This window comes from Mauremys reevesii, linkage group 9, assembly GCF_016161935.1.
Source record: "Mauremys reevesii isolate NIE-2019 linkage group 9, ASM1616193v1, whole genome shotgun sequence".
Lineage (NCBI taxonomy): Eukaryota > Metazoa > Chordata > Testudines > Geoemydidae > Mauremys > Mauremys reevesii.
Window position 1 is genome coordinate 47,435,594 of NC_052631.1, and position 24,304 is coordinate 47,459,897.

The following is a 24,304-nucleotide window of genomic DNA, read 5'->3' on the forward strand; positions in this document are numbered from 1 at the left end:
CACTGGCTATTCGGCTCGAGGCTGGGACATTCCAAAGACAGCTCCAAGGCTGGGGAGCTGCAAGGGTGGCATAAAACCTGCCTTTGCCCCCAGCCATCAGCTGCCCTGAGTTCATTGTGGCTGCATCTGAGGATCAGGGACTGTGAGATTACTGGAATTAACCTATCAGCTCACAGCCATCAGAACAAATGCACATTCCCAAAATGGGAAAAACAGATTCATTTGGGATTCCCCAGACAAAGAGCCCTGCTGTTAAATTCTCTTTTTAATCCCAAGGAGGGTGGTTTCTCCTAATCACATGCAGAAATAGTTGGAGTGCAGTGACTGGACACCCTCCTTTTCCCTCGACCATGGTCACATTGGCATTATGGCCTGTTTACGCTGGAGCAATGCAAAGGGGCCACGGTGCACGCAAAAACTTAGAGACTCAATTCCTCTCCTGTCTCAGTGGAACACGGTCCCTGTGAACGAATCCCTTACTAAGTGAATAGGAAATGCGGAGTCCATCAGTCCCCACGTGGAAGCAGGCCAATGTCAAGGTCGAGATAAGTGTCTGGAGGAACATACGAAGGACTAGATGAGAAGGCAGCACATACCCATGTTCCAGGTCCCAATGAAGATGGTGATCATGTCAGGCTCTGGTTGCTCAGAGTGTTTATTCTTCATCTGCTGCAGAAGCTGGCAGAACCCCTCTCTTTTCTACATGCAGAGGAACAGAGAGACAACTAATGAGATGGCTGTCTCAGTAACGCTTCTTCTTAAAGAAGAACTAATTGAATAGGGAAGTGCCCAGAATATCTAAAGGGAAGATCAGCCTTATCTCTAATAGTCTGCAGGGAGGTTGCTTTGTTTATGGTACCTTCTTAGGAGAAAAGGTGTGTTGTTAGTATGTATTAACTAGTGTGTTCTAAAAGCCTAGTGTAGACAAGGCAGTGTACTACTCTGACACATGTTAAACTGGTCAGGTTAAAGCCTAGCACATAGTAAAGGCAGTGTGCCTTGTCTACACTGGAGTTTCCAAACACGGAAAAAGTGGGATTCAAGGCTAGTGAATGATTCTGGTGTAACTGCTGCACGGCTGACTCCTGCCTTTGCCAGCCACTGAGCATCCAATGAATGGCGCCGCCCTAATCTGCCTCTTTCCCTTTCCTAGACCCTCATCAGTATAGCAGGAGTTATTATTGCACTGTTGCTGCACATGTCCTCCATTCTCTCCTGCATTTGCTGGATGCTCCCACATTATATGATAAATCTCATTTATGCAGAGCAGATTAAAATCCTATAAATGCCCTGGTAAATCTTCTGCCAAGGATCACTGCCCTCAGGCCCATCCCAGTGCTCCTGGGATAAAGTGAGGAAAGACGTTGTGTACCTTAGAGTCAGCGAAAACATATTCTTTCCGCTGTGTTTTCTCTCTTTCAGTCTCCAATACGATCACCAGTTTGTTAGGGAACTTCTGGGACTTGATGAGCTGCAGAACTAAGCAGAGGCTGGGTGTCAACTGCAGAAACCAGAGTCCCAGAAACTGTATCTGCAGAAACCAGAGTCCCAGAGAGAAATACTCCTCTGCTCACTAGAACTGGCCGCAGGAAGCAGCATGCTCCCAGAGATTACTCATTCAGAAATCTGAGGCTCTCTTTGCCCTGCATTGGGAGACCCCCGCTGAGCACACATTCCTGTCAATTCTGCCTCTGAAAAAGGGTTTTATACAGAGCCTGGAATCAAAAAAATGGTAAAGATGGTTTCAGTGGCTTCAGCACTGAGACCCACCAACAGTATTTCAGCTCTAATAACTGTTCCTGATGTGCAGGGACTGCAATTGTTGCTAGGCCTCTATGGGACACATGCGGGAAGGAGGAGAGCTTCTCTTGTGCAGCAGCACCAGAGACAATCTGGTCCTTTAAGTCTGGCCATTTCTCAGCGTTTTGATTAGTTCTGTTCAGCTGGTCAGTGTAGTGCTCTCAGACAGCTGTTGGAATGGCTCAGCAGAAATAACATGCAAGTGCAGTCAGCAAGGGGTTACATTTATACCCTGAAATCAAGAGTCACAAATAGCTCCTTCTGCCTGGTGTTCAACCCAATCTCGTGCCCTTTCTGCATCTCAAGCAGACAATTTATACTCCTTCCTGTGAGCATCTGTGGAAGGGAAGGTGAAAGCTGATCTGATGGTTAAGATGGTTCGGTCCCATGTACATCAGCAGCTAAGCAATTCTGAATCCCAGCTGGGGAAAATCAGCAGTAGAGGTTTAGCTCAAAACTATGGTCAGCAATGGGTCGTTTTCCTAGTGAGGATGGAGCCTGAGTTGATAGTTCTGCCTGTGCTAATCTCTGCAGTTAGAGGCCTGTGCTAATCTTTGGAGTTAGAGGCCAGAGGGGAATTGGAAAAATAACTTTTCCCTAATAAAAATCTTTCACCAATTGTTTCAGCAGTGACCTAACCAGGGATAAAGAGAACCATTTTAAATGGGCCTTCACAGCAAACAAACAACTACCACCACTCTCCCCTAATGACACTAACACCATGGCTACACTGCAGGTGCTACAGCAGCACAGTTATGGCATTGTGTAGGTTACAGCGACCAAAGAGATTTTTCTGTCACGGTAGGAGCTCTACCTGCCCAAGCAACAGCAGCTAGGTCAACGGAAGCATTCTTCTGCCAACCCAACAGCATCTACACCAGGGATTAGGTGGGTCTAGCTACAGCACTCTGGGGTATGGATTTTTAACACCCTGAGCGCCATAGCAATGTTGACCTAAGTTGTGCAGACCAGGCCAAAGTAACAAACCTGACAGCAGTACAAAGACCTCACTTTTCCTAACAGACCCTTTTATGGGTTCAGCGTACCTAGAGAAGAGATGGACTGACACCAGTCTTGGCCTAACATCTCTGAGATGTTTATATCTTTGCGGCTTATCTCCTTGATCTATACTAGGCAGAAATTGGAAATACCTTTGATCAAGGGATGCTGTTTTCCTTGCAGACGTGCTGCCATTGTCTTAACTGAAAGCCATAGGACTGTAAACTAATGCTCAGAAAGAGCCATTTACCACAGCATTGACTTCCCATTCACTGGAAACTGCCTTGGAAACAAGTGATCTAGGTTTACTGGTGCCTTGCAGTAGAACCAAACTCTCAGCATAACAGACTAATATACACATTGGACCAAACCTTGCTCCCACTGAAGTCAATGACAAAATTTCCATTGGGATCTAGAGGACTAACCCCTTATTTGTTACTCGGGGTAACTTACTTTTCTTATGGTTATAGAACTTGTCTTCAGGACCATCCTTGGCTTTCTTGATAATCAATTTCCCCAGCTCCACATCAACTTTGAGGTGTATTTTCTGGGAAATTCCTAGAGAATCTGCTTTCACCTATTGGAAAAGGGAGAGATTTCTCATAAGCCATTTTTCTAAACCTCAGTCAATTGTACTAGGAAGAGCAATACCTAAATCAATGTACAGAGAAACATCTGCATGGCCTGACCCACTTACATCACTTCAAACAGAGAGCTTTAAGACATGGCCCCTACTACAGTACCATAGAGCACTAAGGGACCCCGGGCACTGAGATATAACTGTATTATCTCTACTGTAGCAGAGCATAGTATCCAGAAACTTAAGACACTGAGACATTCCTACATGTCTTGTGTTCTTCTGTAGTAAGATAAGCATTGCTGACGAAGTCTATTTACCTCAAAGGTTACAGGAGGGATGAGAGAACGTCGATGTGTTGAATCAGGTCCTTCAATCAACAGTGTTTTCACCTGTAAAAATTCATGCATATGGGTATCTATTCGGTGACTCTACACTTCACTTGAGGGGGATCAGAGAAGGGAGTAATAAAGGCATTGCAGGAGAATTCTCATTACAGAGGTGGATTTCACTGAAGATGAAAGAAGCATAAATAAAGCCAGAAGCAGATGGGAACATGAGATAGTTATACATCTCTACCTTTTCTTCAGCCGAGGACAGCAAAGAGATCAGCTGATTGAGCTTCAACACAACATTGACTGGACTGGCTTCGCCAAGCAACTGGTAACAATAGCATTAAAAAAAAGAAGAAAAAAAAAGAGAGAGAGAACCATGAGTACCAGACCCAAAGAAGCTCAGAGTTCACATCACCTTCCAGAAACAGCTGTTAGCAGCAGTGTGTTTTATGTCATCTAAGTTTAATCTGTAACGTGAAGCGCAGTGGCACAGAATGTGACTGAACATGCAGGAAAGTTGGGCTGGTGGGAGAACAACCTTGCCAACCCGGTATATAGGTCAGAGGAGGCTGGATGTGCATAAGAGTTGGATTGTTGATGACAGAAAGACAGATCTGTATTACTGGGCCATGGGTTGAACATGCAGATTGGACTTCTGGTTTTCTGGGCTGCAGGATGGAAGAGGTTGGACAAAGGATTGAGGTGGCTTGGCGGAAGGAGGGAAGCGTTTGTCACAAAAAGACACTGACCATCCAGAGGAGTTAAGCTGATGGAAGGACAAATTTGCAATTCTGGGTCACAGGCTGATGGAGGTTGGAAATAGGAATGATTGAGGCACTTTGCTGCACTCTCTCTCTTTGAGACAGGGGGATGGGAGAAGGTGGAGAAGACTATGAGCTAGCTGAATCAGTGGTTAAATAACTCACTGTGTGCCCAGTGCACTGCAGCCAGAAACAAGCTAAAGAGAAAAAAAGTGTTAACCAATCATCTAAATGCATGGTCATTGTTGTGTCCCAAGCTCAGAAAGGCCTCCCTCCCCATCATCTGTGCCTGACAGACACTATCACTCCTCCTTGGCTGCCTTTCCCCACTTCTTCCAGTAGAACTTACTTGAGAACGCTGATGGATACCAGGAGGCAGCTGCTGGTCAAACACCTTCTGGATGGACTCCAAGGAAGGGAGAGTCCTAGATGCCTCACTGAGAATACAAAGACATGTCAAAGGTCACTGCAGGGTTTGTGTGGGGAATCTGGGGCAAGGTCACATGGGGCAACGAAAGAAGGATAAAGCACAAAACCAGTTAATGATGCATAGTCAGTACGGAGTGAATGTGGGTGTCTACACTGCATTAGGGGAGTGAATGCAGCATGGGTAGACAGAACCACGCAAGCTTTATTCTAGCTAGCGCAGCTAAGAATAGCAGTGAAGACGTAATGCCCTGGCTTCAACCTGAGTATATCCCCAAGCTGCCCAGCAAGCTCCTACAGCCCACGCTGAAGCCTTTGCCACTGCACCTATGCTGCTATTCATAGACATGCCAGCTAGATTAAAACTAGTGTGGGTATGCAAGCCTGAGCTGCAGTCACACCTCTGATTGCAGTGTAGACATACCCAGTGAGGTCAGTGCCAACCCTGAAAGATCAGGACAGCGCAGCAGGGTTAGGATGTCAGCAAATGCACCAACAACAGCTCATTTGAACAGAACTCCTTACAGCTCCATAAGCTGGGGCAGCACAGTACCACCAGTGAAGGAGGAAATACACAGATATATTTTTCAACAAATAGAATAAGGGGACAAGTGGAACTGTGGATGTAAAATGAACCAGGCTTTAATTTCCTGAATTCAAACCAAGGGCAGGTTACAAATGAAATGAATGTAGTGAGCCCAGAGGATGCTTGTCCATCACAAAATCTTTGTATGAACTTGGCACAAATTACACTCTCTGCTAATGACCAGACTTAGTACTGGCAGAGCAGCTAGGTCCTGCAGGCCAAGATGAACATGGAGAACAATGTGGCATTGTGCCTAATTAGTAGCCAGAACTAACAAGTCTCCTCACTTTTATAGATACGAATGCACCAGTTTCTCCATCTAGTTCTCTGGAAAAGGTGCTACAGTGAGCATGTACCTGTGGTCTCTGAAAATCGAGCTACTTATTTAGGTGCCTAACTGTGTATTCAATGGCCTAAGCTAGGCACCCACATTTGAAATTTCAGCCTAAGTGACTTGCCAAGGTCATCCAGGAAGTCTGTGATGGAACTGGGAGCCCAGCCCTCCTAGGCTCTCAGTTCTGTGTCACAAAACTGTTCTGCTTTGAACCTTTTAAGTTATCCTAACCTCCCTAAGACTCCCATTAACATCAGCGGACTTTGGTTCAGGCCCTATCAGAAAAGAGGTGGTATTAGAAGCATTGGGAGAAGTTCTACTAGACAAACCACCAGGAAACAATTAAAATATATCTACTTTGAAGCGATGTGCAGCACAGACTGTACGGTTCTGAACAACAGCAACCACAGAAAAACCCGCTGCTTGGCCGTTTCTTACGTGAGAATGGCCCTCTCTGAGGCCCTTTATCACAAAGTGCAGCTTAATGTAACACACAGGTCAGGCTTGGGGAAGAATGCAGAAGGGTATTTACTGGCATTTGTGCTCAACCAAACCACAAAGTGGTTTTAATTGTATTCACACCTCTTTTGTTTTCTCCCTTTGAACTGCTGTGTGAGTAAAATTTTATTCACCAGAATCTTCACAGGAAGTGTCATAAACACTTCTGTCCATCTGTATTTGCATAAGTATTGGCGCCAGAAGTGTTTGAGCAGCCATCTTAAAAGTTCCTTGTGGGAGTCATTCAATCAGAGAGCAGAAATAACACCATGTAATGTAGGTGACCAATCATGTAGGGAATGATGAAGTGATTGCCTGAAACAACAGTCAAGCTGAACAGCTCACAAATAACTCGCATTATGAAATATGTCCACCCAAACCCTTTAAGGAATTCTGACTGAGGAACACCTCCCCATACATCTGCAGGAAGATCCATGGCTGCGCTGACACAAAGTTCCCCTAAAGTTCCCCCTAAAGCTTTTCTCAGCCCCCCAAGGATTCCCCCTTACTATGGAAATCTCTGGGAGAGGTTCAGCCACTGTTCTTGCAGCCTTCCTGACCCTGCCTATACCTCCGTTCCTGAGGCAGAGTACTTGGCCTGGGCATCCTTACAGCCTAGTGACCCCGGAGACCAGTAGTAGCTGGTGCAGTTGAAAACAACCTTCAGACTGCTCTAATTCACACCAGGAGCTGGCCCTTTGCTGAGCTGGCTAAGGAGCAGGGGAGTCAGGGGCATAAAAGGTACTCTACAGCCCTTCTGTGCTCCCGCTCAGCTGCGTGGAGTGCTCCTTAGCCACAGCTCAGACGCTGGCCTTGCATTTCTTGATGGATAACTCGTGAACTGGAAGAGGGCCTATGGTCACCAGTAAATTGGTCCCTTTGAACAGTTAGCCCAGCTCTGCCCATTATTGAGCTGTAAGCAACCTTCTCACCCCCACCCCAAAGGCGGATATGCAGTTCCAGAAAATGTCCACTTTCCCTTGCTAACATTTGCAGTCACATCTTACCCACAGTCTGATGCCAGCACAGGCATGAATCAGCTAGTGGACATCAAAGAAAAGTTCTCAGTCTTTACACTGAATGCAGTGTCACCTGGGTCTGACAACAGCTATCTCCGGACTATATGCAGTATTGATGTAGCCATGTTGGTCTCAGGATATTAGAGAGACAAGGTGGGTGATGTGATATCTTTTACTGGACCAACTTCTGAAAGAGACAAGATTTTGAGCTGACACAGGGCTCTCCTTAAAGTCTTCAGGTCACCCAGAGAAGAGCTCTGTGTCAGCTCAGAAGCTTCTCTCTTTCACCAAGAGAAGCTGGTCCAGTAAAAGATGATATCTCACCCATCCCTAAACTATGTGAGATTAGAGGGGGCTAGGGAGGGACATTATACAACTAAAGATGGGGCATTAGTGCCAATTGAGTCTGCGATTTGCAATTTTCCCCCACCTCAAGGCTTTGCGAAAATAATAAAAGGTACTGAATCCAGTTAAGAAAAAGAAAACACAGATGCCTGAGAACTAGCTGCAGATTTCAGGCTGAATCCCTCAATGAAGCTGGGAAAGAAGCTGAGGTGAATGAAACCTAAAATTAGGTAATGTCACTGAACAAATTACATTTCAGCATCTTGATAGAGGGATTCAGCTAGAGAGGCTGCAAACCATCGCAGAGATTAAGGGAACTACATAAAGCAATTAAGTGTCCAGGTATTTGAAAATTAGTAAATTATGGGAGAATGCTAGGTTCTATGGCTGGAATGCACACACTCCTGAGAAAATCTGATCTGCAGGAGAGAGGTTTATTAGAGAAAGCTGATTGATATGGAAGACAAAGACAGAGAAATGGCCTAAAGTTATTAGGAGTTCACAGGAGAATTGAGAAGGCAAATCCACCAAAATGAAATGATACTGAGATTATTGGTACAGATTTTGGCAGGAAATTGCAGGAGGGAGAAGGAATTGGATGGGATATATCAAATCCATTCCATTTTCAAACAGCAAGTCAGCTCAATGGGTTGATTTTGAAAGTCTCTTACTACTTGAGCAACGCAAACTGAGTACATGACCAGAACTTGATCCAAAGCCCATTGAATTCAGTGGGAGTTTTTTCACTGACTTCATGGGATTTTAGATCAGGTCCCCTCCATAAGAAAGAATCCTGCATTTCCATGTGGGAAATTGCATATGCAAATTGGTCAATTATACATATAATTAGCCATCTCCATGCTGTGGGTGATTGCCCATGAAAAGAATTGCCTTTGGTGCACCTCACCTATCACACAGGTCTTTGAAAATCTGCCCAGTTAGACAGGATAACAACAGATTAATCCATAAATATATGCCGCTAAACAAGGGGTGGAAGGTGGGGCTAACTGTCTGTTGGTGCAACTCCATTGACGTCAATGGACTTTCACCGGTAGAGAATTTGGCCTGGTAATGTTTGAAGCGGGCACTAGATTTTCAGTGCCCTCTCACTACAAATGTTAAAGGGACGCTGACAATTGGAAGAGCAGCTTTGATGCTTGAGAACATTTGATATCAGTAGGTTTTCTTTTTTAAGACTTTCTTATCCCCTTGAAGGGCGATCAGGGATACAAAAACCTAGATAGCACAAAGTAGCGATGCGTTAGAACTCCCTTCTGGGAAAAGCCAGCCTGGCCTTCATTGGAATAACAGCACAGCCCTATCTGAGACAGTTTAGCAATGGAAAAGATTCAGTCCTGATTTTGTTGGCTGTGGGATCCCATTATTCGGGGTTTGCTAATAACTGAGCACGTGGGACCTTCCCCTCCGTGGCTGTAGAGAACTGAAACCCAGCTGAGGGGCACAGAAAGGGAAGTGCTGGTTCTGCAGCATCATACCTCCCACTCTCCGACCTCCCTGGGGACCCTGGGGAGGGCTGGATTCAGGCCTACGGAGCAGGGGAATTCACACTGAGCCAATCCTCAGATGGTGTAACTTGATAACTCCAGTCACTTCAACTGAGCCACACCAATTTACACCAGCTGAGGATCTGCCCCATCCTCCTCCCACCAGCTCTGTGGGAATTCCATTCACAAGTTAGTGCTCAGTGAATCAATATTAGTTCTTGGGTGTGTCTGCCCATGTTTTCGACACTTCTCCTAATTTGTGGGGGTGAGTTCCAGGTGCTGGAGGGCAGTACCCCTGCCTGCACTGCTCCACGGGAGCCTAGCTGCCAAGGAGCCGGTGTGGAAAAGGGTGCTGTGGGCCTCTGAGCCAGCGTGGAGGTACAGGACCTCTCTGTTGGTGGTCAGGCATCCAGATGCTCTCCATGAGGGCTGAGCCCCTTGTTTGTTTCAGAGTATGGGGGAAGCTTGAGGAACAATCAGATCCCGACCGGTACTTGGTCTTTTGCTGGGTATGGGCTCTAGATAGGGAAGGGGTACTTGTAATGGAAACCATACTAGAGTAGGGGTCTGTTTCTCTGCTCACTCCACCTGGACTATGTTAACTGATTTCAGTAAAATCACCCCAGGTTCTCCCTACTGTAACTGAGAGGAGAGTCGGGGTTTGAAGAGAATAGTTATACAGCAATATGTGGGTTTTTTTATATACAACTTTTACTTGATGATTCTTTAGGTGCCATTTATATCTCTTCCTAAGCTATTCAGCTAATCCTTTAATGCATTTTGGCTTTGTTTCTTTCTAAACAAAGTATAAAATAAATAATACTCTATTAACTGAAACCACCCCCAGGAAAATCTTACGTGCTACAGCTGTGTCTTTCAGGCAGATTTAATGTTCCAGGGCCAGAATCTCAGGTGGCATAAATCACCTGAACCTCACTGGAGCATGAGCATCTGGCTCCTGGCCTTTAACCGCATAGGCCATGAGACCGTTGTCTTACTACCCATTTTTAAGGATAAGCAGTTTTGCTGTGCTGGAAATATGGGTTCACAGTTCAAATAGCACCTGCTTTTGACAGTGTTGTGACATTATATTGGCTTCTCTGAAAATTAGGCTCCAGTTACCTGAAGAGCCCTTTGCAGAGCACTGTGAGCAGTTTCTTCAGCTGGGGGAGACTGCTGGAGCCCATCTGCACCATCTCAAAGTCGCTGGTGATGTGAACTCGCAGATAATCCTGGATTAACTTTAGGTGTTCCTCAGAAACACTGTGAAAAAGACTGATGCAGGTAAGGAAACCAGCTTCCCCCCTACTGTCCCCAACCATCAGGCAGCTGAGTTTTGTCTGAAGCAGAAACCTCCACAGCTAAGACATACTCTTGTGTGGCTTGCCTTGTTCTTCAATGTCAATATTCCCTTCTAAGTGGTGGTGGTGATGGTGGTGGGGGAATGGAATTCTTAGACTTTGCCTGAGGATTCCCCACTGCAATAGGATGAATGCTGCCCTGGTGTGGGAGATAAGCAGTTGCAGTCATGACTGAGAGGTAGCTATGGTGGGGGGTGATTAGTAGGTCTCCTGTAGGGTTTGGGTGTGGTGGAGAGGCTGGGGGCCGACAGCCTGGGAGTGTTGGGGGAGCCAGGACCTTTGCTCATGTCTCCATGGCTGACTCCTTCTTCAAAGCTTCTGCCTCAGACAAAGCCTGATTAGAAGGTGAAAGCAGAGGCTGGACTGGAGGCTCCAATTGGGTCCTTGATGAGTGGGGACTGGCACCTCTACCCATGCCGAGGGATGAAGCAGTCAAAGTTTACTGGCTGTTTCATCCCTCAGCAAGTGCAGAAAGTTCTGACTGGCTGCTCTTTTCCAAGGAGGCAGATGGAACAGCGAAGGCAGCCAATTGAAATAGATATCTCTCAGCCTGCCACCTACCCAGCCTGCCAGTCAGCCATCCAGCCCCCATCCTACCTCCCTGACAGAACACCAAACTAGCTTCCTCCGATGCTTGAATGGGTGTCCAGATTCAACAGGCTATGGTGCGTGATGTATTTAGACAGCCACATACTTAGATGGGGCCAGACTCTCAGCTGGCATAAATCAGTGTAACTCCATTGAAACCAATGAAGATTTGCCAATTTACACATGTTAAGGATCTGGCCCACGATCTCTATGGTTTAGGCACATGGTTTCTATTCTAGCCTCTCTCCAATATTATCTTACCGCACATTAGGAAATATCTCCATGGAGGAGGTCAGTATATTGTTTTATACTTGTCTAAGAGAGAATGGACCTGATTCTGACTTCCCTTTAATTGTATAAATCAGGAGTAACTCCTTTGAAGCCCATGGAGTTACACTGGGGTAAAATGAGTGTGGGATTAGACACAGGCCCCACATCCACTCTCCCACAATAGAGTGCACTGACATAACTGTGATATCAGTGACACCTTTCCCAAACACAGCGCCTTCCCAACTCCCAAGAGGGCTTCAGTGTTGATTCTATTGTCCTGATTATTGCCCATCTATCTACGTTTCTGGGGGCAGTGAATGACCAGAGCTCACCTGCTGGTGTCCTGGGACTGCAGCCGCTGAAGTAGCGTCTCAGAAAGGGACAGTTTGCTGACTTCTGCCACCTTGGAATTTTCATTCAGAGTAGACGCTTCTTTCATCTCACTTGCCGGCAGTGCCACCAGGAAGGGTCGTGGGGGTAATATGGGTGGGGTTGGTACAGGGTCTGACATGAAGGAAGGGAAACAAAGTAATTTTGGCAACATGCCTAGACCACTTGCCTCCCATTCTGACCCACAATATCGTCTGCATCACAGTGGCAGTCAGTGCAAAATCCATCCAGATTAATTGGCCTGCAATCACTGAACTGAAAAGATCTGAACTTCATCAGATCAGACCTTGATATTGATAAGGGCCAAATTCTGTTCCCACTGAATTCAATGGTGTGGTATAGTGGGCTGAGTTGAGAGCTGTGAACCCAGAATGCACAAGCAATAATTCTGAGCTCTGGCACTGGCTTATTGAATAGACTTGGTCAAGGCACTTAACTTAAATTTCCCCGTCATTGTGAAGATTGATTAACGTTTGTGCAGTGTTTTGAAAATGTGCATGTGCTATATCATGGCTAGGTATCATTTTTATTATAATGGGTCGTCAGAGGAGTGGGACAGTGCCCAGGAGCTACACGGGAGAGGGAGATGTATAAAGGTCTACATCACCGCCAAATATGGACAGACAGACACACACATTTAACTTCAGTCCACAGTAACTGAATCTAGTTCAGGTTAAGTGGGTTTAGCAGTCTCCATCCTAGTCCTCATTTGTTCATAACAAAAAAAAGTGCTGGGTGCTGACATGATTAGCAGCTTCTCCAGTCACAGAACTCCAGTATTTGAGTTCCTACATCTCCATGGCAGGCACAGTGCAAGGAGAAGCAGGTTGGGGAGAGTACAAAGACTCAAGAGGCTGAGAACGGGCAGCTAAAATGAGTAAATAATGAATGCTAAGTGTAAATAAACCCCTTCCATTTAATGCAGTACGATGACCTGAGTGGCCTCCCTTGTCACGGGGCATTCAGTGCATTCATCACAGCTGAAAACTCCCTCCACTCTCCAGCTTAGCCCCCCCCCCAAAGCCATGCCATTCAATTCGACAGCACTCTGGCTCTTCGATGGGAAGTGGCAATAGCTGCACTTAACCCAATGATATTCACCCTTGTTAACAATCGCCCATCACTTTGTAATGCACATAGTACTTCGTTGTGCTTAAAAATAGAGTGATGCTTATTTTCTTGAAAAGAATGTTCCATAGCTCCTGTGCACATTGTGACTCAAAGAGAGAAAGAAATAATGAGCAACAGCATGACTGATTGGTGCTGCAGTTAGATCAGTACCTCCATGCTTAGATACCACAGGGATAGGAGACTTAACAATGAAATGTATACGACAAAGACATCCTCTAGGCTTTCATATGGCTCCAGAATGATGGTACCTAAGCACCTTACAAAACTGAATTGTGGATGTGACTGGCCTTACTAAAAGATCACATTTTCACTTCTCTTCCTCTAGTGCAGGGGTGCTCAAACTGGGGGTCTGGTCCCCTCAGGGAGTTGTGAGGTTATTACATGGAGGAAGGAGGGGTCGCAAGCTGTCAGCCTGCACCCCAAACCCCGCTTTGCCTCCAGCATTTATAGTGGTGTTAAATATATTTTAAAGTGTTTTTAATTTATAAGGAGGGGAAGTCACACTCAGAGGCTTGCTATGTGAAAGGGATCATCAGTACAAAAGTTTGAGAACCACTGCTCTAGCCAGAGGCAAATAGAGTGGCAACAAGAACCTTTTTCAACTTCCTGCCCTTCGGTTTATTCTTCTTCCTGCACTTTTCTCCCCAATTCTGAGAGCTGGGAGATTAACAGAGCTGGCCAGAAAAGGAGAAAATAACTAACCATTTTGCAAAAAGTGGTGTCAGTTTCTCATTGAAATTTCATTCTTGTCAATATTTTCCAGCCCTCACAAGATCAGAGTGTGTGTGTGTGTGTGTGTGTGTGCGATGGGAAGGCTTGGTTTTATCCTGAAGATAATCAGGTTCATGGTCATGCTCAGCATTTCTAGACAGACAAACAAAAGAGGAGAGAAAGGATGGTCCAGTGATTATGACACTAGTCTGGGTCTCAGGCACCCTGGGTTTGAGTCCCTGCTATGGAGCCTGGGAGCTGTGGCTGCTCAGGAGTTGTGTGGGCAGGCTGGCAAGAAAGCCAGCAGGTTTTCCATTGGAACCGTTTCTGGTGGTATTTAATCAAAATAACATAGTCCCATGGAATGTTTAGATTTTGAAGAATCAGCATATTCTAATAAAAATAATGGCTAGTCAAAATGTTTCTGATTAGCTCTGTACAGAACCCTTAACTCCACAGACAGCTACTAGGGTCCCAGCACCAGAAACCTCACTTTCACATCTCTTTTGGAGGGGAGAACCCCATGAAGCAGTGCAGTAATCTCTCTCCTCTCCTCCAGGACTGCTCTTCACTTAGAGCACTGAGCCAAAACCAAAGTCCTGCTGTGGGACTGACCTGTGATGGCAAACATCAAAGATACAGGCTCAAACTGGCCTGCAATGCCATGATCCTGTCCTAGTGGTATGGAACATGAATCTTCCAGATACAGCAGAAAGGGCAGCTAATGTGTCTCTGCACAGAATGTGGCTCATTCCCGGGGAGCGTGTAGAAGATGGGGGCAGCCAATATAACCCACTGCCTGATTCTGCTCTTAGTGCAGGACAGAACTGTTTGCAGCAGCTGACAGAACAAACTAAAAATACAAATAAGTTCCCCAGATATTTTATACCATAGACCTTCTTCCCCCAGCTCCAGGGAGCTGTACGCGGCACCATGGGGTAGGTGCAACAATCCACCAGCCCTACAATGCTTGCAGTGGGTTTTGTATATGCACACAGTGCAACGTGTACATGCAAAACAAGGCAGCTAGCAAGGATGTCCTGTACTGCTGCAGCTTGTAACAGTGCAGCTTTGTAGTATAGACACAGGTGGAGTCCATGATTTCCTTTCTTTCTTAAACCTGACAAACTGAGGTCAGACGTCCTCACGCTACCTGTTTCCCCATCCTCAGTCAGAAGGAAATCTGACAGCAGGCCCCTTGAACCATGTTACATCAGAAAATCCACCACTGATACTGTGGGCCTGCTGATGGAAATGCCAAACCAGGAGGCGAGTGCCAGGTCCAGCCAGGACCTTCTCACCCAACTGTCTACGAGATAGTAGTAAAGGAACCATCACTGTGGTATCGAAGTGCCCCTGGACAAGCTCATAATTGTTAGAAATATTCTCCATAGCACAGAGATATAAAGAGTATGTCTGCACAGCAATGGCAACCTAGGGTTAGTGGACTCAAGTTGGCTGTGTGTGTCAGGGAACCCTGGGCTTGAGCATCTACGCTGCATTTTAACCCTGGGTTAAGGATATTCTGACCCCTGCTCAAACCCAGGGCTCTAGCATCTACATTGCAGAGCACAGATCTGAGTCACAGTAACCCTCTCTCAGAGTGCCAAGTGCACCCCGCACCCCACCCCAAGTGTCGACACTCTAGCCCTACAAGTGTGGTGCACTATGGGAAAACTCTACTGCCTGCTTCCTAACTGTGACAGTGCTATAGATGGGACTCAGGTGCCCATAAGGGCAGCATGCACCAAAATCTGGCTGTGCTCCTGTGTCCAGGAAGCAGCTTTTTTTGCAAAAAGCTTCTTTTGATGATTCTCCCTTGCAAACCCTGCAGGCTGTCTGATAGTGTGCTTACAGACTGGTGTTCACCAGACAATGGCTTAACGCTGATCTGAGGTGCTGCCGTTTGCAAAGGGACAAGTGGCTACCATTTGCAATAGAGTGCAATAGACTGCACCACAGATTGTTGGCATAGAGAGGACTAAAGAATACCTCCAGAGGACTTCCAGGACCTGGGTCATGCTGGGGCCAGGCACACAGGAAAACAATAGGGCTCAGACCATTAGGTCTCAGCTTAACACAGACTTGGACCCTCCAACCCTGCAGGGCCCTGAGCCCCTAGGTTCAAGCCCTAGGTTAACACAACTGGTGTGTAGATGCAAGAGGGGTTAGGCTTGAGCCCAGACTTACATTGCTGTATAGCAGAGGTTCTCAAACTTCATTGCACTGTGACTCCCTTCTGACAACAAAAATTACTACATGACCCCAGGAGCGGGGACTGAAGCTTGAACTCACTTGAGCCCTGCTATCCGGGGGTTGGGGGGGGGCAAAAGACAAGCCACACCACCCCGGGCACTGAGGGCCAAAGCCAAATGCCAAGGGCTTCAGTCCAGGGCTGGTGGGCTGTAACCTCAGCCCTGCTGCCCAGGGCTGACACCCCTTGGCTTTGGTCCTGGGCCCCAGCAAGTCTAAGCCAGCCCTAGTGACCACATTAAAACAGGGTTGTGACCCACTTTGGGGTCCTGACTCACAGTTTGAGAACTGCTGCTATATAGACATACCCAAAAGGACCTGATTGTCAGAGGCCCTATAAATAAACATGGAGATGTACCTATATCAAAGAACTGGAAGGGACCCTGAAAGGGCAAGGAGTCCAGCCCCCTGCCTTCACTAGCAGGACCAAGTACTAATTTTGCCCCAGATTCCTAAGTTGCCCCCTCAAGGATTGAACTCACAATGCTGGGTTGGGTAGGCCAATGCTCAAACCACTGAGCTATTCCTCTCCCCTGAGCATTCATACCTCCTAATGCAGTCAATAGGAGTTGCAGGCACATAGAACTGCTGAGAATGAAGCTGAGAAAGTCCAAGAAAACTCCTGCCAACACTCCCATCATCTCCAGCACACATCAAGTCCGTTTCACTCCAGGGTCCAAACCATCCACCTTTCCCCTGGATTTCTTACCCGCATCCTCCTCTGGTTCATCAGCTGCCTCCTCCTCTTCCCGTTGGACAGGATATCTCAGGTGCCATACCAGACCCATGTTCTCCTTCTTGTAAAACTCTATCAGTTCATCCAAGTTGTCGAAGTACTTCACTGGAACGCCTTCCGATGCCTGAAACAATCCACAGAACACAGACATTGGCAAACATCGCTGCGGATCGTTCCTACCACGGAAATGTCACTCCTCACTGGAGGCAAAGCAAAGAAAGAGAGAGAAAAAATCGGCTACTGCTGTCCAGAGAAAGGCAGCTCAGCTTTCAGCATCTACCTGACCACAGGCTTTTGTGCAGAACAGCTCACAGAATATAAACACAAACAGATATGCACACATGCCCCAGCCAGCGTCAGCAAAAACAACAACCTCAAAGATTCAGTAAGCCAAGTGAAAGAGATCCCATTTATATGGCCATTTAATTTTAAAGTGTGTTTGGCTTCAGAGCAACAGAGATCTATAAAGGCAGAAGTTTTGACAGGATCGATTCTCATACTTACTGAGAGCAAGGAGCATGGTAGGAATCTCCTCTCACTTTCAGATTGCAAGAGAAACACAATCAAATGCAGCTATTAGTATTCCTTCCAGTACTCAAATAACTAGGCATAATTAGGCTCAAATAAATGGGCCAGCAAACCACTGAAATTTTAAAAGTTTTAAGGTTAAAATGTTGACACTTGAGTGTCTTCAGTTAGTTTTCTAAGTCCATATTTAGGAATTTAAATCAAGTGACCTGATTTTCAGGGGTGCATCAACCACAACCTTGGGCTTGTCAGCTGGTACTCCAAAAGGATTACCTGATTTTAAAAAGTCTGATTTTATTTGGAAAGAAATGTTAAAATGTTCAAGTCCCACAAAGATGAAGGTGACTTCAAGCTCTGACTGATGCCTGTGAGATACTACAGTGGTGTCCACAAAGCTATTCAGGCAAGAACATAGAATGACCACACATCTCATTTTGCTGCCACCTACTCAGCATGTGTTGCACAAAGAGAGTCATGAGCTGATAGAGCCTGTGTTAGAGGCATCCTTAAGGAGATCCAGGCATCATGGGCACAGTATATTTCATGATGCACTTATTCACTATTGTGGCTAAGGTCACTTTTCAAGAAGATCTCTTGCTGGTTGAAATTCTGCAGAAAGTTCAAAATTGCTATGCTCGAAGTGATCTCCCAGCAATGAGAGAGAATGCTGGCCTTTATGTCTGAAAACATATCTTTAGGGATAGCAAACGTTCTGGGGTCTTTAGAGGCAAAGCTACAGAACAATCAGATCATAAGAGCGGCCATACTGGGTCAGACCAAAGGTCCATCTAGCCCAGTATCCTGTCTTCTGACAGAGGCCAATGCCAGGTGCCCCAGAGGGAATTAACAGAACATATAATCAACAAGTGTCACCCTGTTGCCCATTCCCAGCTTCTGGCAAACAGAGGCTAGGGCAGGGGTAGGCAACCAATGGCATGCGTGCCAAAGGCAGCACGTGAGCTGATTTTCAGTGGCACTCACAATGCCTGGGTCCTGGCCACCAGTCCGGGAGGCTCTGCATTTTAATTTAATTTTAAATGAAACTTCTTAAACATTTTAAAAACCTTATTTACTTTACATACAACAATTGTTTAGTTATATATTATAGACTTACAGAAAGAGACCTTCTTAAAACATTAAAATTTATTACTGGCATGCGAAACCTTAAATCAGAGTGAATAAATGAAGACTCAGCACAGCACTTCTGAAAGGTTGCCGACCTCTGGGCTAGGGACACCATCCTCGCTAATAGCCATCGATTGATCTCTATGCTTGAAGCTGCCAATGAATTGAGGAATGTCAGATCCCTCAGGCTACAGCCCCACCATTCATGTGGTCCCAGCATTTTGCCTCCACATTTAGACCTAGTGACATAAAATCATTGGCTCACTGTGGCAGTACACAGATTGACAATCCTCTATACCACCCTATACAGGTAGCAAGCAAGGATGAAAAGGAGACACCTGTGTCAGCAGCTGCCTCTACAGTTACACTCCAGGACCATCAGATAGCAGTGCATAAGCATGTTCAATACAGATTTTAAGCGCCAATACAAATGCTTTTCATGGTCTATTTTTCCTGGTGGAAATACAGTTCTCATTCGTCCTGTAGTACAGCAGTGGCAGATCGTGGGCTTTCTGAAATCATAACAAGCCCACACATATATACGCAGCAGGGCCTGATGCAAACAGGAGAGGGTAGCCTATGTGTAGATGATTTCCATCTCCATCGGGTTACTTTCTACTGGCTTAAAGGGGACCATGAGCAACACACATTTGTGAACACAGTTCCAGTGAGCACTCAATAGCAACAGAAGACAGTGCTAGCCGGAGGCAAGACTAGAAGAGCTATTCTGTCTGATTTGCCCTAGATTTCACACCATTTATTCCTTAAGTAGTAGGACTTTACCTAAATTTGAAATAAATTGCTACAGAGTCTTCTGGACAGTCTCAGATTGGTGGTGGCTGCAGCACATTAATCTAGTTTTCAAACTTTTGCTTTTATCATTAACATACATGAGCTTTCCATACAAGTTTTAACAAATCCTTGTCATTAACTGTATGTGTGGCTTTTAACAGACCCATTTGGGTTTGGTCAGCCTCGGCTCCTTATCTGCATATGTATTTTGTTCAAGAGGCACTAGGTTATATTAAATCAAGAACAAACAAACACATAGGACCAAATGAGAGTCAAATACAGGCAAATCAAGAGCTTGAACATGAGAAACAGTGGTACAAACCCCAACAAGCAGAATGACCTCACCACACATTAAGCAGTGGGGCTCTTTGTCTGCCTTATTGGAGAACAAGTGCTGCCCCTTTAAGGGCTACAGAGCCAAAAGATTGCCTGCTGTGTGGTGGGCATCTCCATACCAGGTCAGCTCCCATCCCTGAGGCAGGAAGAGTGGGGAGATTACTTATGCCCACATCTGTACAGCAAAAGCACTATTTCTGAAACGCCTTTAGAGAATCCCAGCCATAACAAGATCTCATCTTGATTCCTCTGAGAGAATGACACCTCAGCCCAGAAATTAGGGGAGCAATGTTTTCAATATCGAGCAAACACATCTGAAGGTTTGGCTGCCTGTGGAGAAGTGATCAGGACATATTATTCCTAGTGTACATAAATATCTTTTAAAAAGCACGGAAGGAAACTTTCACACAAAACATTATCAGATGCTTTTGAAAATTCAGTCTGAAAGATCTGTGCACAAGCATGTTCCTGCATTCTGCAATAGTTATTACCGGGACACTGCGGAAAGTGTCACTTTCAGCATAAAGCATAGTACTAAGGCTCACACACAATAATATTTATGTAAGGCCATTACTACACTAGGTAAAAGGGGTTGCAACAAACTGCTGGTTGGAATATCTAGAGCTTGCAACTTCTGCAGAACGCTGCAGGTCAAATTCTGCTCTCAGTTGCAATGACTTCAAGAGTTACTCAGGTTTTGCACCAGTGGAAATGCAAACAGTACTTGGCCATATGCATCCATCCCAGGCATTTCATAGTTGTTGACACTGACTGGTTGTAATACCTACAACTCAGAGACCCAGTGAAAATGGAAGTCATTAAAGAAATATGGCTCCTGTATCTAATCTATAATACAAAAGGATCCTGAAATCAATGAAGTTACACTGGGACAGATCTACACTAGAGACCTTACAGTGGCAGAGCTGTACCAATGCAGCTGAGCTGTGATAAGGTCTCCCCTGTAGCCATTCTATGCTGACGGGACAGAGCTGTCCCACTGGTATAATTAAACCACCCCCAACAAGCGGTGGTATCTATGTCAACATAGCGCTGTCCACACCGGTGCTTCTGTCGGGGTAACTTATGTCAGTCGGGGTGTGGGTTTTTTCACACTCCTGACTGACAAAAGTTTTACTGACAAAAGTGCTAGTGTAGACATAGCCTCAGTCAGTCTGCTCCTTGTTTGCCTCTCTTTTACTAAAGCATTTCCTCTGCTCTGAGATTCCAGTTGTTATTATCTTCTCCTAAGTGGAACAACCTACTAGACCCTGAGTTTTTGGCCAGTTGCTCAGATCAAACGGAGCAACATTATTAGGACAGTGGAAGCTAGGCACCCAGCCATGGATCAGGACCTAGGTGCTGTACAAACAGACAGACAAAAATAACAGTCCAATCCCAAAGAGCTAACGCATGAAGTATAAGACAAGAGGCAATAGGTGAAGACAGTCAGATGGGCAAGCACAATGAAACAATTAGGCAACTGTTAAAAAGGAGTGCTGGAAATGGCTACCATTAAAATGACACCATGAAAACCTAACCCATGCAACACATGCTGAGCAACATCATCACCTGCCTCATCTTGTCCCACTGAGTTTAATCCATCTGTGATTAAAATGACACATACACCTCTTTTTCTATAATAAAGATGAAATCAAAATAAACACCAAGCACAGGCAAACAACAGACCAGATCTTCACTCACGAAACGTAACAGAACAGTGCTTAGAATGACAACGGCAACTCTACATACATTTCATAGACTTTGAGAAGGCTTTTGATAGCATTCACAGGACCAGTCTATGACACATTCTGTGGGCATATGGAATTCCTTTCCATATAATCTACCTCATCAAAAGCTTCTATTTCAACTTTACATGCAGTGATGATCACAGTGAGCTCAGTTTTGAAGTCAAAACAGGAGTATGTCAGGGGTGTGTCATGTCTACAATCCTCTTCAACATTGGCATTGACTGGGTAATGAGGCGTACAATAGAAGACACGCTAGGAGGCATTAAATGGACCCTCTTCTCATCCCTTGAAGACATGGACTTCGCAGATGATCTTGCTACTCTATCACATACCCAACACCATATACAAGAAAAAACAACTCGACTCAACGCATTCAGCCAGCAAATTGGACTGAAAATCAACCGCAATAAGACAGATATCATGACCTTTAGTAATGCCTCACCATCACCAGTATGGATAGAGGATTATGTTCTGACCAATGCAGAAACATTCACATACTTGGGCAGCACCATCAGCCAGGACTGTCGAACAAACCAGGACATCCGGAACAAAATCAATAAAGCCAGGAACACCTTCAGGAGCTTAAATACAGTCTGGAGATCATCAAAATACATGACCAAAACCAAACTTAAGATTTATCAGAGCTGCATACTTTCAACACTACTTTATAGTGCAGAATGCTGGGGAATGAGAAAGTATGACATGTCAAAACTATCTTCATTCCATACAACCTGTCTCAGAAAAATCCTCCGTATCTTTTGGCCCACAACAATCTCAAACCAAGATCTATTGACACAGTGCAGCCAAGAGGATCTGAGCACCATCACTGCCAGGATGAATTGGAGATGGATCAGTCATGTACTTCGGATGGAAACTGATTCCATTACCAGAGTAGCAATAAGATGGACACCTGAAGGCAAGTGAAAATGAGGCTGCCTGAAAACAACATGGTGAAGAGCTGTGGAAGCCAAGCTGAAAAACCTGGGGCACAGCTGGGGAACTACTGAAAGACTTGCCAGAAACAGACAGGAGAAGAGGAGCTTCACCACTGCCCTAAACGCCAGAGGTGTAATAGGAACACGATCATGATGACGATGACAGGCAAACAAGCAGGTCTGTGCCATTCTCGTCTTATTGCTTAGCTTTATAAATGTGCATCAACCCTCAAATATGTTAGCACTAGACATTACAAAAAAACCCTCTGAGAAATGACTCGAGAGGAACAGAGACCACTGCTGTTTGGATATGGGGAGCTCATTGCAAATGTACCATATATTTCACACTTATTTTCTCACTTGCTCACAAAGGGCTAGCATTGAAGGGGTGTGCAGAGGAGCTAGACGGTAGTGGGAAACCTCCAAGAGGCATTGAGTCAGTCAGGATGTTTCCAGAGCATGCCCAGACAGTGCATACTGCACTGTTCTCTTTGCCAGTCTAGAAGCATGGGTGCTCTCTCACCTGTGTCAGCCAGTGCCACCTCTTAGCCAATGGAGCTGGGGAGTCAGGTCCCCATTCCCGCCCATTTTGACTTGACCTACACTAGTATTCTTCTTCTAGTTCCCCACTGTTGCACTACCACAGATCCTGTGTCATGGGCAGTAGCAAGCTAGTGTAGACAAGTGACTGGTCTCAACTGCTCTAGACCTGCTCCAATTACCTTGGGGGATTGGAGTAGGATAGTGATGTAAGCAGAGTCAGGATGAGCTCTACCCTGACATCTGGTGATGAAGTATGGGGAGTGTGGAAAGGAATTTCAGGTATTTGCATTGGCACACCCACTCCACCTAGGAAAGCAAACGGCAGCCTGGGATGGTTATTTTGACAGTTCTGGGATCCCCAATTTCTTTGTTATTGGGGCAGGAGGAATAAAGTGTTGTCAGCCTGATTATGTGAATGAGGAGCTATGAGACTGCGTTAGGACAGAGATGTCTCACTATCCATTAAGTAGCACTTGCTAGACAAGGGACATGGGTGCCAAAACTCAGTGAATTGAGAGAGGTTGGGGACTGGTGTGTGTACCTGATGGGATGGGCTCCTTTTGAGGGTCTGGAACACCAATTGCATGTCCTCCTCTCTCCACTGTTGAAGAGCAGAGCTAATTTTGAATCCTTTAGGAATCCATCTAGAGGCTGCTGACCTGAATTCATGTTGGGCCAATGGTGCACTAGCACCGGGGCTCCCCTACTACAAGCTGAAATCACTAAAAGAGCTAAGCTTACTGAGCTGAGATCACTGAGTGCTGTGTTAACTAGTGGGGGAGCCTGAAGATCTATCACTAAGCGGCTGGCAGAGCGGAGCAGTTTGCAGCATGTTGGAGCAGCCCATGGAATAGTGAGCGGAGCGGTTTGTGGTGATGGCTGAAGCGGTTCATGGGTCGGCGGGAGGAGCGGCACAGCCGGAGGAGTGGAGCCAGTCGTGGTGAAGGCTGCAGCAGAACTCTACAGAGAGGCGGAGCAGTTGGCCCCGGCCCACGTAAGGTGTCCCTTAACACCCTGTGTGTGCCCCCCCCCATTTCCACCCAGGCTGGGGGGGTAAAACTCTGCAGATAAGCTGTTGAACTCTGGGGTGGCACTGACCAGAGACAGAGACTTTGGGGTTGTTGGACTTTGGGGTGATTGGACTTAAGACCCTAAGGGGAAAAGGACATTGCCAAACGTACTTGGAGGTGGATTGTTTTTTTTTTTGCTTATGGTTTGTGTTATAATCTGGTTTGTGGTGTTTCTTCAATGGTGATGCCACATTGTTTCCCTCCTTTATTAAAAGGATTTTGCTACACTCGGACTCCGTGCTTGCGAGTGGGGAAGTATTGCCTCCTAGAGGTGCCCGGGGGGGTGGTATGTAATTGTCCCAGGTCACTGGGTGGGGGCTCGAGACGGTTTTGCATTGTGTTATTGAAACGGAACCCCTGGATACTGAACCCCGCCCTTGTTGCTGTCAACTCAGAGGGGCAGAAGGGTTACAGTGACATCGGAATCACCAGAGAGCAAGGGGTTAAAATAGAGAGATTAAACAGGAAACAGCACTGATCCTCGCAGGAGGGCCAAGGTTTGCCATCCTCTCCTTCCATGAAGATGCTTTACCATCCAAGTTGTCTCCCATCCCTCTCACTCTCCAGGTCCCCTCTATCTTTCTCCTGCCCTCCCTCACTCC

General features: G+C 45.9%; 1 protein-coding gene across 4 annotated transcripts in view; it reads right to left on the minus strand.

Annotated features, from left to right (window-relative positions):
• INPP5D (inositol polyphosphate-5-phosphatase D) overlaps window positions 1-24,304 on the minus strand; it is an 80,679-nt gene that overhangs the window by 21,639 nt on the left and 34,736 nt on the right. For 2 of the 4 annotated variants that reach the window (XM_039487547.1, XM_039487548.1), the window contains exons 3-11: window positions 16,599-16,749; window positions 11,737-11,908; window positions 10,308-10,448; window positions 4,822-4,909; window positions 3,956-4,036; window positions 3,697-3,768; window positions 3,253-3,376; window positions 1,373-1,479; window positions 597-699 (exon numbers count right to left, since the gene is read on the minus strand). In XM_039487547.1, coding sequence (XP_039343481.1) covers window positions 597-699; window positions 1,373-1,479; window positions 3,253-3,376; window positions 3,697-3,768; window positions 3,956-4,036; window positions 4,822-4,909; window positions 10,308-10,448; window positions 11,737-11,908; window positions 16,599-16,749 — 1,039 coding nt within the window. Of the gene's footprint in view, window positions 1-596; window positions 700-1,372; window positions 1,480-3,252; window positions 3,377-3,696; window positions 3,769-3,955; window positions 4,037-4,821; window positions 4,910-10,307; window positions 10,461-11,736; window positions 11,909-16,598; window positions 16,750-24,304 lie in introns of all 4 variants that reach the window. The other 2 variants (XM_039487545.1, XM_039487546.1) reach the window with 1 other exon arrangement.